Source organism: Leptopilina heterotoma, unplaced genomic scaffold, assembly GCF_015476425.1.
Source record: "Leptopilina heterotoma isolate Lh14 unplaced genomic scaffold, ASM1547642v1 Lhet_206, whole genome shotgun sequence".
Taxonomy (NCBI): Eukaryota; Metazoa; Arthropoda; class Insecta; order Hymenoptera; family Figitidae; genus Leptopilina; species Leptopilina heterotoma.
The window spans coordinates 2,091,658-2,107,953 of NW_025110922.1; the positions used below are offsets into that span (position 1 = coordinate 2,091,658).

The window sequence follows — 16,296 nt, forward strand, 5'->3', positions numbered from 1 at the left end:
AATTTAATAAATATAAATTAATTTATAATTATTGTTTCAGAATTTTTGAAGACTTACTTTCAAAATGTGAACTTACATTGCGCTTGAGTTTGGGATTGCATAATATAAAGGACTTGAAATATAATCGTGAAAATATTTTAATTTGTGGAGAAATGGGCTCTGGAAAATCAACTTTTTGTAAAGTTTTAGTAAATCAAATACAAAAGCCACCGTATTTTATTCACACACATATAATTGAGTGTTTACCACTTAAAGGTATGTTTATTAATACACATAGTCAATAATATCTCTTTATAGATATATTTAATTGTGCATTCAATTAATACTTGTAAGTATTCAATTTTGAATACTTATAAAAAATTTCTTTATTAACAAATAAATTATATTATAATATAAATAATATTTAAATATGATCACTGACAAAATAATAAATTCAAAAATAAAATGCAAAATAATGTCTCCTTATAGAAATTTAATTATATTTCAATTTTTAGTACTTAGACAAAATTTTTATATTTAAGAAACAAAATAGTAAATATTCCTTAAATATTTTCACTAAAAAATAATAATAAATTTGAAATTAAAATACAAAATAATGTCTATAGAAATTAAATTATTTTTCAATTTTAAATATTTATAAAAATTTTTTATTAATAAATAAGTTAATATAAATATAATTAATATAAATAATTTCAAAAATAAAATGCAAAATAATTCATTTGAAAACTTAAAAGGTTCTCATAAAACGATTTTTTTTGCAGGCAAAAAAATGGAAGTAATACAAAAAGTAATTCAGTCTGCAATGGCAGATTGCATATTTCACGAGTATTCAGTGCTTATTCTTGACGATTTAGATAGCATAACAAATGCTGCGACAAACGATGAAGAAATGACTCCTGATTCAATGAATGCTGCCAGGTAATTTTTAGAATATTTTAATTTAAAAAAAAAATTTAATGATAAGTATGTCGCAATAGAAACTGCCTATCATACTTTAAATCATATTAACCAAAAGAAATTATTCTTTTATTATTAGATAATTAATTTCCTTATTATGAAAAAAGGAGAAAAATATTCGCCTTTTTTATTTAAAATTCCATTCGAAATTATTTTAATAAGGTCAGAGAGATAAGGTTTGTCTACAAATAGCAATTTTTTTCTTCTGTTTTAAAATTAACATAAAAACGAATTAATAAATTAATAATAAAATGTGTGATCGATTACATCAAATTCTTACTAATAAATTAATAATTACAATAGAAAAATTTAAATTAAATAACAATTTTTGATTTTTTTAAATTAATTAGATTATTATTATCATAATTAATTAGATAAAAAATAGATGAAATAAAATAAATAAGATTAAAAAAATTAAATTATTAAATTAAAAAAAATAATTGAATAAAAATTATAAATAAACAATTCTTATTTATTAATTAAATTGTTTTAAATTTACAATTTAAATTTATATCTACACTTATATAACTAAATGTTCAAAAAGCTTTTATATTTTTTCTTATTTATTATTTAAAATTTATATAGGTAATCATAGTTGATTTATCTATTTAAAAAAAAAATTTCATCCAAATGTAAACGTTTTTAAAACCTTTTAATAAGTTTTTGTTATTTATCTAAACGTAATTTATTAAATTATTTTATTCTGTTTCCATAAATATTTAAATTTGAACACATTTTCGCGGGTAAAAATTAACTTCTTGCGCATGCGCACCGGAAGTTATTGATTTGACTAGTTGATCGATTGTAAGGTTGGTAAGACTGTACACTGTATCGATTATTGTTCTGTAGAGTTTTGTCAGCCAGGTTGTAGGAGATCAACATTTTAGGTTTCATTTTAGTGTTTTTTACCTAAAAATATGGTTGTTTTTGTTTCGGAAGTTAGATCATCGCAATCAATACTTGTTTATTTAATAGCAGCATGTATTTTTTGTTTAGAAAATGGTAAGTTAACCAGGTAATCATGATTTTTATATTGAGTGTTTACTTTCTTCAACCAAATTGGCGTTATTTACCACATGTATATTTATTTGTCTAAATTATCACAATCTGACTTTATTTCTCAAATTATTTCCATTAAATATTGATTTTTTTGTTATTTTATCATTGTTGATATAGTTAATATTTTTGTGATAACAAATTTTGAGGGAAAATGCATTTTGCCAATTTTTTCTGCGCACATGCGCAGTATTCGTCAATCGCCTTTTGTCGCGCAACAATGTCGAGGTTTTTTTAGTATTTCTACTATACTTTCATTTGTTTGTCTTTGTTCAAAAATATAGTCGATCGCAATCAATACTTGTTATTTTAGTGGGAGAATGTATTATTTGTTGAGAAAATGGTAAGTTAAGCATGTAGTCATGTAATTTGTTCAATGACCATTTTTGTTAGGTTAGGTTAACATTTTTTGTATTTTCATTTAATTGTGACTAAATTATCTCAATATTTAATAGTTTCTCAAGTTATTTTTTATAAAATATTATTTATTCTTCTGTTATTATTGAGTTAGTTGAAAATATTTTCATGAAAATTTCTATATATGTGAAATTTTATCAACTGCGCATGCGCGAAAATGGCCGACAGTAGTTGTGCGCATTTCACGCACCAGTCATGCAGATTCAGAAGGGGATTAAAAGTTTAATTATTTCGAGTTTATATTTATAATCGTGTTCTCGAAGACCAATAATCGTAAATATTTCATGTTTTTCTAATGATAATGAATAAATTCTGCTTTAAAATAGTAAGTTAAACATATGTAATCTCATTTTTTTTCAGTATACTTTTTTAGGTTAGGTTATGTCAGTTTTGACAATTTTTGGATTTTTTAACTACAATATCGCAAATTTCTTGTTATTTAAAATGTTTTTATGAAGAATATCGTACGTTTTGTCGTATTTCGATCAAATTTGATAAAAAAATTCCATGAATATTTTTATTGTGATGTCTTCGTGTATACATAAAAGTATACTTCAAATACTTATAAATTTAGAAACAAATTTGTTTTTTTACGGTTTTACATAGTTTATTCTTTTATTTTGATCAAGTAAAATGTTTCGTGATGAAAATATTTAATTAAGCTGTAAATTAATCTAAACAATTTTTTGACAGGATAACAGATATGATTTTCAATACATTGTCCCAATATCAAACGAGCTATTACATCACATTGATAGCTACTTGTTCGGATGTAAACAAACTTGGAGAAAAATTAAAAATTGCGAAAGGAGTTCATTTTTTTCGGACTATTGTTTCAATTCCGGTTTTAGAAAAAGTATTTTAATTTTTTATTCTCAAAAATTCAATTTTTTAAATTATTTTGCTTTGGATTTTTTAATAATTCAATTTTATTTAACACAGAACGATAGAATTGAAATTTTGAAAGTTCGACTCCGAGATAAAATGGAAGTTTCCAGTGAAATTAATTGGGATCATTACGGAAATAAGACAGAAGGATGGTTAATTCAAGATCTAGTGGATATGTCAGATAAAGCTGCTTTCACTGCCTGGAAAAGACATGGTAGTTTTTCTTTTCTTTAATTTAAACATATTTGTATAATTTTTTTTGCAAATTTTCTTTTCATGTTTAATCAATTTTTTTTCAAGACACTCAGAATTTAAAAATAAATTTTCCTTTCCAGTGAATAATGAATTAAAATCGAAAATTACACTTGTTGAGGAAGATTTATTGGAAGCTTCGAATAACAGTGTGCCAATGTCTTTGGAAGGTATTAATTTGTACAAAGGTTCCGGAAATACGTGGTCAGACATTGGAGGTTTGACAGAAATAAAGCAGACATTAGTTGAGATTCTACAGTGGCCTTTAAAGTACCCTCAAATTTTCAAAAAAGCTCCCATAAAGTTACAAAGTGGTGTTTTGTTGTATGGAATGCCAGGCACTGGAAAAACTTTATTAGCCAGCGCAATTGCGAAAGAATGTGGACTGAACGTGATCAGTGTTAAGGTTAATTTTATTAGTACTTGATTATTCTCTAAATAATTATTATTCACTGAGTTATTGTTCAAATATTTTAATTAGTCTCTGATTTTATTATTAACTTCTTAAATATATTTACAAACAACATTAAATATTTATTGATTTATTTTCAGGGTCCTGAGCTATTATCAAAATACATAGGTGCCAGTGAGGAGGCAGTACGAAACGTTTTTGAAAAGTGAGTCTCCTGGAAATTGAAAATTTTAATTTGAAATACTTTAAAAAAAGTTAAAGAATTTCTAATTTAATATTACTTTTTTATAATACCATAAATATTTATTTTATTTTTTTTAAATGCCTTTTTTTAATTTATTAAATAAATTTCTAATTTAAATGAAAATAATTTTTAAATTGAGGCTCCGGATCTTAAAGGGCACTTTTACCATTTAAAATTAATGCTGAGAGTGCTCTTTTCAGATTCGGAGCCTCAATTATTAACTAAATTTATTAAATTAAAAATTTAAATATTAAAAATTTGTTTTTAATTAAATTAAATTGTGTTGTTTTCAGGGCACAGAAAGCAAAACCGTGCATAATATTTTTCGATGAATTCGACAGTCTTGCTCCTAGGTAAATATTATTAATTAATTTTAAATAAAGTAGAAAATAATAATAAATATTATATATTTTGATAATTAAATAAAATTTAGAAACTTGTTGAAATTAGTAAATGTTTAGTAAGTTTATGTGTTTTTTGACTAATTAAAATCAATTAATTTCAGACGTGGTCATGATAGCACTGGTGTAACTGACAGAGTAGTTAATCAATTATTGACACAATTAGACGGAGTTGAGGGTAGAGAAGGTGTTGCGATTGTTGCAGCAACTTCAAGGCCAGATTTATTAGATCCAGCAATTCTGAGACCAGGACGTTTGGATAAACTGTTGCTTTGCCCTCTACCAAACGAGGTAATTTATCCTTTACCAATAGTTTTGCAATTTGCCATTCTTATTAATTAATTATTACCGCTATTTTAAATTATTAAAAAATTATTATTCGTTTATATTTTACATTATTTATATCAATCACATATATTTAAATATTTTTATACTCGAGTTTATTGACAATTTAATGTTTTTTTATCGCAAAATATCTAATTTTGTTTGTCTTGTTTAATAAGTTTAGGGATCACAGTTGGTCCTTATATTTTTCCTTTTTCCTTTTTTTGAATCAGAAAATTAATAAAATCCCCTAAAATACTTGATATTATAGGTATTAATTCCTGATATTAACAATTTAATGTTTTTTATAGCAAAAAAATCTAATTTTGATTGCCTTGTTTAATAAGTTGACTATTATTTGCTTTAAAATATTCTTTGGTTTTCGTAACAAAATAAAAATAACTTTGTAGTGAAGAAAGAAAAGATAATATTCAAAATTTGGTTGTTTATTTCAGATTGAGAGGGAGGAGATTTTGAAAGCCATATGCAAATCTCATCGTATAAATACAGAGAACCTGAATTTAAAAGAGTTGGCAAATTTGTCAACAGGATTCACTGGCGCTGATTTGAATGCAGTTTTAACTCAGGCAAGATTAGCCGTTTTAGAAGAAGCCGTGGAGGCAGCGAATCTGGTAAGTTGATGTTTAAAAAATTAGACATATTTCGACAAATTTTGTATTTTCAGGGTTGCCATAGGTCAGGGAATTCAGGGGAAAGTCAGGGAAATTAGAATTCGTCAGGGAAATCAGGGAAAAGTCAGGGATTTTTATTAAAAGTACTGGAAAAATTTAATTTTTTTGAATTTATAAGAAAATCCTGAATTTTTGTGTCTTTTTTGTTTGACTCATAAACTATGAAATTGCAAAGAATTTAAATACAAACCCTTCAATTTTTTCTATTTCTAATAATAGTTTCTTTTTAAATAACTTCATTCTTGAAGAACTATCATAAAATAATTACTTATAAATTATTTAATGAATAATTTTACTTAAAAATTTCAAAATTAATTGAATTTCAAAAGAGTTGCGTTTACAATCTTCAAAAATAGATGAACTTCAAAGGTGTCAATTTGAAATTTTATAAAATATCATTTTTTAATGAATTTAAATAGAAATTTTAAGAACAACTGTTTACAGAAATTCATTTATTTTCAAAAGTGATAAACTTCTTCGCATAAATTCAATTATGTTCAAAAATTTTTAAAAATTCTCATTAAAATTTCAATTCTCTTTATAAAAAATAAAATTCGTCTCCGAAATTCAATTATTTTCAAAAAATTGAATAAAATTCTTGGCAAAATTTAAATTATTTTCAAAAATGTTCCTTATTTCAATTACATATTTATAAAATTTCCCTAAAGAATTGAATTACTTAAACAAAATATTAATAAAAATTTCACAGGAATTCAATTACTTATCAATTTCTTATGAATTTCTTCGCACCAATTCAATTATTTTTAATTTTTTTTAATAAAGTTTCTCGAAGGAATTCAAATATATTCAGAACATTACAAAAAATAGTTCTGAGATATTCAATTATTTCGAAAAATTTAAATAAACTTCTTTTAAAAATTCTATTATTAAAAAAATGTTGACAAAATTCTTTACAAGATTTTGATAATAAAATTGCAATTTTATTAAAATTTTCCTACCTTCATAATTCAATTATTTTCAATACAATTCTTCTTAAGAATTCAATTATTTTCACAAGTAATATATTTTTTATGGGAATTCAATTATTTAAAAAAATTTTAATAAAATTCTTCATAAGAAATCAATTATTTTCATAAATAATAAAATTTTTTTCGAGAATTCAATTATTTAAAAAAATTTTAATAAAATTCTTCACAAGAAACTAATTATTTTCATAAATAATAATATTTTTCTCCGGAATCCAATTATTTTCACAAATAAGATTCTTCACAGGAATTCAATTCTTTAAAATTTTTTTTAATAAAATTCGTTGCAAGAATTCAATTATTTTCATAAATAATAAAATTCTTTACAGAATCTCAATTATTTAAAAAAAAATTAATAAAATTCTTTGTAAGAATTTAATTATTCTTTTAAATAATAAAATTCTTCAGAGGATTTCAATTATTTTTAATACAATTTTAAATAAATTCCTCGAAAAATACAATTGTTTTCAATAATTTTTTGCAAGAATTCAATTACATTTTACAAATAAAGAAATTCTTCACTGAAATTAAAATATTTTCAAAATCTACTATTTTAATAAAATTTCTTAAAAGAATTCAATTATTTAAATGAAATGTAATAAAATTCGTTACGAGAATTCAATTATTCTTCTAATAAAATTATTCATAGGATTTCAAGTCTTTAAAAATTTTTTTAATAAAATTCGTTGCAAAAATTCAATAATTTTCATAAATAACAAAAATTATCGCATAATTTCAATTATTTTTTGTACAATTTTTAATAAAATGATAGAAAATTGCATTTGTTCTTAAAATTTTTTTTTTTAATTCGCCGAAAGAATTCAATTATTTTTAAAAAACTTTGATAAAATTCCTCATAAAAATTCAATTACTTAATAAATTATTTATTTTTGTATTTAAATAATTGAATTCTCGAATAATTTACTAATAAAAATTGATTAAAAAATGAATTTCACTTAAACTTTTATATTATAAATGAATATTAAAAGCATTATAGAGTGAACTTTTAGAAATAATTGAATTTTGAAAAGGGTTCAAATTAAAATCTTTGAAAATTTGAATTTATAGTTCCAATATTTTTTGATATAAAATAATAATTTTATCACGCTGTCATCTTAAATTTGTTATAAAACATGAAGGAATTGATCACTCCGAGTCGAAGACTCGGAGTAATCGATTCCTTTATGTTTTATAATATTTTTCTCAAAAGTTATCGAATTTCAGAAGTTTCGAATTTGAAAATCTTAATTTCTATAGAAAAATAATAGGTAATGATTGAATATTTATTTAAAAAAGAAATTATTATTATTATTATTATTATATTATTATTATTTTTGAATAATTTTACAATTAAAGAAATTCGTAAATAAATGTAATACAACATTTTTTTCGAAAATCTAATAATGTTTGGAGTGAATGAGAATAATCTTTAGGGTCAGAGAAAAAATCAAAAATTTTTCTGGACATCAGGGAAAAGTCAGGGAAAAACAAAATTAAATTTTTGTGGCAACCCTGATTTTTCTTGATACATATGCATAGTTAAATTAGAAAAGTAAATTTGGAAAAGAAGTATATTAATATTGACGACTTTATTATTAGTTAATAATAAATTACATTTAATTGCGAGTATGTGGTACAGTCATTATATACGAAGTGAGTTTCCAAAAGCCAGATAATATGTAACGATGATAACATCATTAGATTAGACTGGTAGGTAGATAGGCGGGTTGATGTGTAATATAACTACGGAAACATAGTCAGGTTTATTAGTACACGCCACGCTACCCCATTTCGCTCCACTTCATCCTGCACATACTTCGATGAACACTGAAGGGATTTATCATCTTATAAATTATAAACATCCGCTTTAATATGAAATTAGTGTTTAGAATTTTCAATATTAAGCAATTCCCTGCAATTTCTTTTTTCTCGATTTTCAAAATGAAACGAGAGAGGGAGAGGAGAGAATATTTTTATTTATTTTTTTTTTTGCATACTATATGAAAAATATTAGCGCGTGAAAATATTCAACGTTTGTGTCGTTTTCAATTTTCCGTCCCATTTAACAAATAATTTTTTTTTCTTTCGAAAATAGGAGGAAAGGAAAAACATCGATGATAGAAAACTGAGTCAAAAACATTTACTCGTTTCCTTGAAATCGACCGATCCATCCTTGACATCTGCGGAGAAAAATAAATTCAATTTTATGTAAGTATTTTCTTTTAAATTGTATATTTTTCAATTTGTTTCAACTGTCTTACGAAATTTTGTTTAGATATTCTCAATTTTCGAATGGAGGAGGATTTTCGGAAAGGACTTTGAGACAGAAGGCAACTTTGGCATAGTGAGTAATTTTTCTGTGTGATCAGCCGGTGAGTCTGTAAAATTTTTTATTGATGGATTTATTTTTTCGAAAATAAATAACTTGAAAAGGAATCAATTAAAAATTGATTTGAATGATGAAAAAAAGGGTTTATCAACTTATTGTCCCGTTGATGAATTGAGTTCAATGTTTTTGAACAATGATCAACAACATGTTTTGAGAAAGGGGGTGGGGGGAACTGTTTTTCCTAATTAACACGATCTTAATTGGCAAGCTTCTAATGAATGATAACCAAGCGTTATTATAACTAAAGGATAATCCCCTCTGCGTCACCAGTTTAGACTCGTGTACCTCTGCGCGCTAGAACTTGGAAACGTTATAACAGCCAACGTACTGTGCATGACGGTATAAAGTTTTCGTATTAATAATCGGTATAATAATTAGTATTTTCACGCGCGACTTAGCAGGAAGGATGCCTTGCGCGAGGAACTTCGAGGATCTTGATTTTAAGTTCTACGAAGGAGGGCATATTTCACCGCGCTAATGTCCCGCCAGATAAACTACAATATTAGCTGCCTACGCTGTGATTTAATTTAACTTTGCCCCGACGACATCCGCTTTGCTTTTCGTGCAACTACACAGGATGCCTACCAAGTCGCTCTCTACAACAGAGAGAAAGATATTTATTTTAAACCGCGGCTGTCATTTATTTTGATACTTTTCGTATTATATATAAGTATACAGTGCCCGATAGTTTCCCTCTACTTTTCATTGTATTTTCTGAATTATTTCAAATTTCCGAATTTAATTATTTAACTGTTGGTATCGGGTGGATTTTTAGAAATATTTTTCTATTTTTTTTTGGATTTTTCTAAAAAATCGTTTTTTTTCATTGAAAAATTGAATTTATATGCCTGGAGAAAAGGGATATTTGTAACACATTTAAATCGAGGTTTATTTGTTGCAAGGGGCCATCCATGAACTATGTTACCTATTTAGGGGGAAGGGGGTCTAAAAGAATAAAAAATTGATATCGTAATTTATGGATGGCCCACAAGTAAATTTTATTTATTGCAAATAAATTTTATTTGGTAAAAAATAAATTTTATTCAGTACAAATAAATGTTCTTTGTTTCAAGTAATATTTATTTGATAGAAAAAACATTATTTGTCGCAACTAAATTTTATTAATAAGTTTTATTTCGTACAAAAATAATAGATTTTATTTGGTACGAATAAATTTTATTGTCAGAAATCAACTTTATTTGGTAGAAATAAATTTTACTTTGTACAAACAAATTTTATTTGATAGAAATTAATTTCATTTGGTCGAAACAAATTTTACTTGGTATAAATAAATTTTATTTAATAGCAGAGTGTCTAACGTTCAGGGAAGTCAGGGAAGTCATGGAAAAGTCAGGGAATGTCAGAGAATTTCATTCAAAGAAATTCATTTAGAAAATTTTTAAAAATTTATACAAAAATTAAAATGTTTGTGAATAAAAATTTTTTTTAAGCTAACAAAACTTAGAAGATTTTTATTATTTAAATATAGATTACGTTCAGTTTAATAAATTTTGTGTTCGAATAAAGAAGTTTCATCTGCAAAAAATTTTTGCTTGAATCAAACAAATCTTTCATTAATAACTGAATAGTAGTTGCATTTATTTAATTATTTCAACTAAAATTTGTTAATCCGCAAATAAATTTTTCTCTGAGTGTCAGCAAAATTATTTGAATATATGAACCAAAAGTTAATAATTTTCATAAAATTTTTCGAAAAAAATCAATTATTTAAAATGATTTTTATAAAATTCTTCGTTAGAATTCAATTATTTAAAAAAAATTAATAAAGTTCTTCGTAAAAATTCAATTATTTTTGAAAATTTTTATAAAATTCGTTGCAAGAATTCAATTATTTTTTAAAAATTTTATAAAATTCGAATGAACTTTTAGAAATAATAACTTTTTCAAAAATTATTAAAAATAATTGTTTAAAGAAAAATTTTAGTTAAAAATTCTAGAAATTAATAATTTAATTAAAAAGTTGAAAATAATTTTGAAGAAGTTGATAATAATTATTAATAAAATTAATTAATTATTAATTAATTTTAAATTAATTTGTAATAATTAATTTTAAAAATATTTAAACTTTTGCACATCACTGCCCTTCTTTATTGTACTTCAGACTTTCGTAAAGAATTTAAACTCAATTTATTAAATATTTTAAGAGAAAATTGGTCGAAAAAATTACCATTGAAGTTCTAACAATCACATGCTGTTAAATTATTGAATTCTCAAAGAACTTTTTCAAAAATTATTAAAAATAATGGATTTATAGAAGAATTTTAGTTAAAAACAGTAGAAAAAATTTAATTTTCGAGAAGTTTCAAATTATTACAGAAATTCAATTATTTTCAAGAGTAATAAAATTCTTCTAAAGGATTCAATTATTTTTACTAATAATAAAACTCATCACAGAATTTCAATTATTCTTCATACAATTTTAATTGGATTCCTTGAAAAAAGTAATTATTTTCATGCAAGTTTTAATAAAATTCGACAAAGGAATTCAATTATTTAAAATATTGTTGATAACATTTTTTATGAGAATTCAAATTTAAGAAACATTCAATTATTCAATCAATAAATTATTTACTTTTGTATTGAAATAATAGAATTCTCCTAGAATTTTCTAATAAAAATTGATTTAAAAATGTATTTCAGTTAAAATTTTAGATTATAATTGAATATTAATATCAATATAGCGTGAATTATTAGAAATAATTGAATTTTACAATTAATTTTTTTGAAAAAGTTTAATTGATTTTTTTTATATTATTTGAAGTTTTTGTTTTCTAATATGCATTTAATTGAAGACTTTAGGAATAATTGAAATTTCGTGAAATTGAATATTGTTAATAAATGGATTTGAAAATTGCCAAAGAACTTTTTCAAAAATTATGTATTAAAAATAATTTATCTAAAGTAGAATTTTAGTTAAAAATTTTTGATAATAATAATTGAATTGAAATGATGAAAATAGTTTTGAAGAAATTGCAATAAGAATAGTCTTATAATATAAAATAATGATTTTATCACTGGGCCATCTTTAATTATTATAAAAAATTTAATTTCTAGTTTTAAGTAAAATATTCTCTTATTGTGGTCCGTAAAGTCCGTATTTTTAATAACTTTCACTGGTTCGAGCTTTGTTTCAGAAAAATAATTATTAAAATAAATGGTATTGACTAAAATTGAATAAATGGTATTATTGACTCGTAATGATCGTTAAATTTTAATTATTAAAATAATTATTAAAATAATTATACTATATGTATTATTTATATTATTATTATGTTATATTATTGCATTACGAAGTAAATGAGCAAAATAATATAATAAAAATATGAAAATTGAAAAATGTATAATTACAAATAATGAAGTTTATCGATATTGAATATTTCTAAGAAAAAGAATGATAAGAAAAGAATTGTTTTCTAAAAGTGCATTTGTGGTGGAGGGTTTGAAGTGGTTTTATATACGTACATATAGGATAGGAGAGGAAAAGGGGTTTACTGTGTGATATTCTATTTTAGAATTTTGTTGGTGTGTTGGTTTTTGCATTGAAGCGAAAGGATTCTTCGCCTTTTCAATTGGCGGGTTCTGACGGCGATGGCGATATTTACGAGGCGTCGAGGCGTAGGTAACTCTGTTTGTGGCAATTTCTTGTTTCCATTAGGTTGGCCGGCCTGCGGGGGTAGAATCAACCCCCAGAGCGTTGCGCAACTTTGGCAACGGAAGGTCTCCAACTCAGGGGAACTGGGAAATGGCGTATATACACAACCTTAGCTTTACACTATACTCACCGATCAAATGATGCGCGTCACCGCTCACAATAACCGCTTCCCTTCTCTTCATCTCTTCACTTAAATCCCATTCCATTTACTCCACCACGATTTTACTTCAAAAACTTGCGCAATTGGGACCTTGTCTTACCTTTTCGGCCTCTGTGAATTTCAAAAAAACTATTTTTTATCTTTATACTTTTCAATTTTATTTCCATTTAAATAAATTATTAATTTAAATAAATTTATTTATTTTTATATATATATAGTTCATGCTTTTGGCTTATTGGACTTGAAATTGAATAAATTTAATTCAAATCATTTAAATTAAACAAATTTATTTATTATACACTTACAAATTACATTTCTAATTTTTAAATATCTACTTCAATTTTTAAATAAATTTAGATTCAAAAATTTTAAAAATTCACTAAATAACTAATTAACAAATTTATTATTATTATTTTCAAAAAATTTAATAAAACTCCTGAAAAGAATTCAATTATTTTCAGTATACAATTCAATTTTAATAAAAATTCTCGAAATAATTCAATTATTTTCAAAAAACTTGTGATGAAATTCTTTTTAAATATTTAACTATTTTGAAAACAAATTGAATTAAATTTCTGGAAAGAAATTAATTATTTTCAAAAATTTTAATAAAGATCTCGAAACAATTCAATTATTTTCAAAAATTAAAAAAAATTCTGTTTAAAAATTCCATTATTTTTGTAAATAATAAAATTTTTCGCAGGAATCTTATTATTTTTAGTAAAATTTTACTAATTTTTTTTCAAAAAATGCAATTATTTAAATAAAATTGAATACAATTCTTCAAAACGATTCAATTATTGTCAAAATCCTGATGAATTCAATTATTTTCCAAAATTTTAATAACATTCTTCGAAAGTTATCAAATTTTTTTTATAAATGATAAAATTCTTCACTGGAATTCAATTAATTTTAATATACTTTTATGAAATTTTTTGCAAAAATTCGAATTTTCTAAAATTTTAATAAAATTCTTTGAAAGAATTCATTTATAAATAAAACTAATTAAATTCTTTGAGGAAATTTAATTGTTTTGTATGTGATTTCAATACATTTTTAAAAATTTTAATGAAACTTCTAGTAATGATTTAATTATTTTCAAAAGTTTTAATAAAATTTGTCGCAAGAATTCAATGATTTTCATAAATAATTAAAATTTTTGCAGGAATTCAATTATTTTTAATACAATTTTAATAAAACTTCTAGAAATAATTTAATTTTTTTCAAAAGTTTTAATAAAATTTGTCTTTTAAATATTTTTAAATTCTTTTAAATAATGCAATTATTTTTCAAAATTTTAATAAAATTTTACATCCAGAAATTTTTTTTTTCAATTTTAAGAAATCAGTTTCTTCGACTCGTTTTGTTTCATTCAAAATAAATTTTTCTTTCCAACGAATAGAGGGTTTTTGATTCAAAGAATATTTTTTTGATTTAACAACTTTTTTTTATTTAAACAAATTTCTTTTTATTCCAAGAAACTTGTTCTTTAATTAAAAAAAATGTTATCAATGATATAGGGCCAATGAAATTTTTCTTTAATTTAAAAAGTAAAACTTTCATGAAAAAAAATAAATTTTTTTTTTCAATTAAAGAAAAATTTATTTTTAATCGAGAAATAAGTCAAAAAAATGGTTACTTTAAATCACAACAAAAATTCTTTTTTGGATGTTTGCAAAAATTAAATTATTTACATTATATTTTTAAAAAAATTGTTGAAAAAATTAATTTATTTTTATAACTAATTAAATTTTTTCTTGGAATTCAATTATTTTTAAAAATGTAAATAAAATTCGACCCACAAATTCAATTATTTTCGAAAATTTTAATAAAATTCTTTACAGGAAATTCAATTATTTTAAAAAATGTTGCCAAAAAATTGATAACAATTAAATTTGTTTTTATTATAATCTTAGTAAAATTCCTAAAAAATTGGAATATTTTGAAAAATTAAAAAACAATTTAGAATTAATTGAACTAATCTTAAAATTTTAATAAAATTCTGTGCAAGAATTCAATTATTATAGATTTTAAATTACACTGAAGAAAAATATATTTAATTTTAATAAAAAATTACTTGTTTGTTATCAAATAAATATTTACTTGTATCAAAATAATTTTTATTTGTGTCAATTAAATTGTATTTGCTTTAAATACTGAAATTATTGGTTTAAATATGATTCATTTGAATCGAATAAAAATTATTTGAATCAAGTAAATATTTATTTGATAATAGACAAATCGGTTATTTTAGTCGCAACAATAAATTTTTTTGAGTTTATAAAATTTACAAAAATTTTAACTGTTTAAAAAAAATGTTATCTTTGAAAATTAAAAGAAAGGTCTCACTGAAAAAAAATTTATTTGAATCAAGTAAATAGTTTATGCTTCAAATACTAAAATTATTTGTTAAAATACTATTTAATTGATTCAAATAAAAATTATTTGATTCACTCTCTAAATTTAAATTAGTAAAAATGTTTACTAATTTGAATTAGTGGCTGACTTTCTGCTTTTGAATTAGTAAATTTTTTCTATTTTATTTATTAGTAGTTTTACTAATAAATAGTAATTTCTACTAATTTATTAGTAAAATTTACTAATTTACTAAGTCACTAATTGAAATTAGTAAACATTTTTACTAATTCAAATTTAAAGAGCAAGTAAATATTTATTTGATAATAGTCGGTTATTTGAAGCAAATAATGTTTTTTTCAGTGTATTAACGCAAATTTATGGAAATGAAAATAATTTATTCATTATAAATTTTTGATGATCTTCTGGTTTAAATGTGAAATTTAATAAATTTTTCATAAATTATTTGATAATAAGATAGTAAAAAATAAAAATTGTGAACTCGAGTAGGGGTGGAAGGAAGAAAATTGTAATTATAAAGGGGAGAAAAGGAGGGAAATATTTTCTAAATGTTTTGTAATTAAAGGAGGAAAGTTTTTTGGGTAAGGGATAGGGGGAATGGGGGGAGGGGGTGTATATTTGAGTGTGTAGGCATCGTTTAATAATCGTCTTACCCCGTTAGCGCCTTATCGTGTATATAGTAAAAGGTTACAATTGCTAGCGACAATTTGGCGAAGCGGCGCAGAGAGAGAGAGAGAGAGAGAGAGAAAAGCTACTCTCACGACGACAAAGTTGCGAGGGTGGCACATCCTTTAGCATAAAAATGGCCAATTATCAAGCTAACAAACTGCCACGGCGGAAAACCCGCGCTCTCCTAACTTGGTTAGCTGCTTGAAGGACATTAGTTAGCGCAAATGCCGCTACTTGTCGCATTTTTATCCCTGATTACCGTTTCTCGAGAAAGTTAATCCTATTACCTTATAGTGAAGTCAACTGACTCGCACGACTAACTTGGCTCTTCTTTTGCTCTTTTTCACCTTAGAAGACGGTGTGAATACATCCACCTGAAATTATACTTTAGAGACGTGTT

At 23.5% G+C, this 16,296-nt stretch overlaps 1 protein-coding gene across 2 annotated transcripts in view; it reads left to right on the forward strand.

Annotated features, from left to right (window-relative positions):
* LOC122501264 overlaps positions 1–16,296 on the forward strand; it is a 69,346-nt gene that overhangs the window by 5,373 nt on the left and 47,677 nt on the right. Inside the window, exons 6-16 of one of the 2 annotated variants that reach the window (XM_043610597.1) lie at positions 41–255; positions 762–918; positions 3,124–3,286; positions 3,373–3,532; positions 3,654–3,976; positions 4,123–4,187; positions 4,520–4,579; positions 4,732–4,918; positions 5,407–5,583; positions 8,725–8,837; positions 8,905–8,973. In XM_043610597.1, the coding sequence (XP_043466532.1) occupies positions 41–255; positions 762–918; positions 3,124–3,286; positions 3,373–3,532; positions 3,654–3,976; positions 4,123–4,187; positions 4,520–4,579; positions 4,732–4,918; positions 5,407–5,583; positions 8,725–8,837; positions 8,905–8,973 (1,689 nt within the window). Of the gene's footprint in view, positions 1–40; positions 256–761; positions 919–3,123; positions 3,287–3,372; positions 3,533–3,653; positions 3,977–4,122; positions 4,188–4,519; positions 4,580–4,731; positions 4,919–5,406; positions 5,584–8,724; positions 8,838–8,904; positions 8,998–16,296 lie in introns of those variants that run through there. The other variant, XM_043610598.1, reaches the window with a different exon arrangement.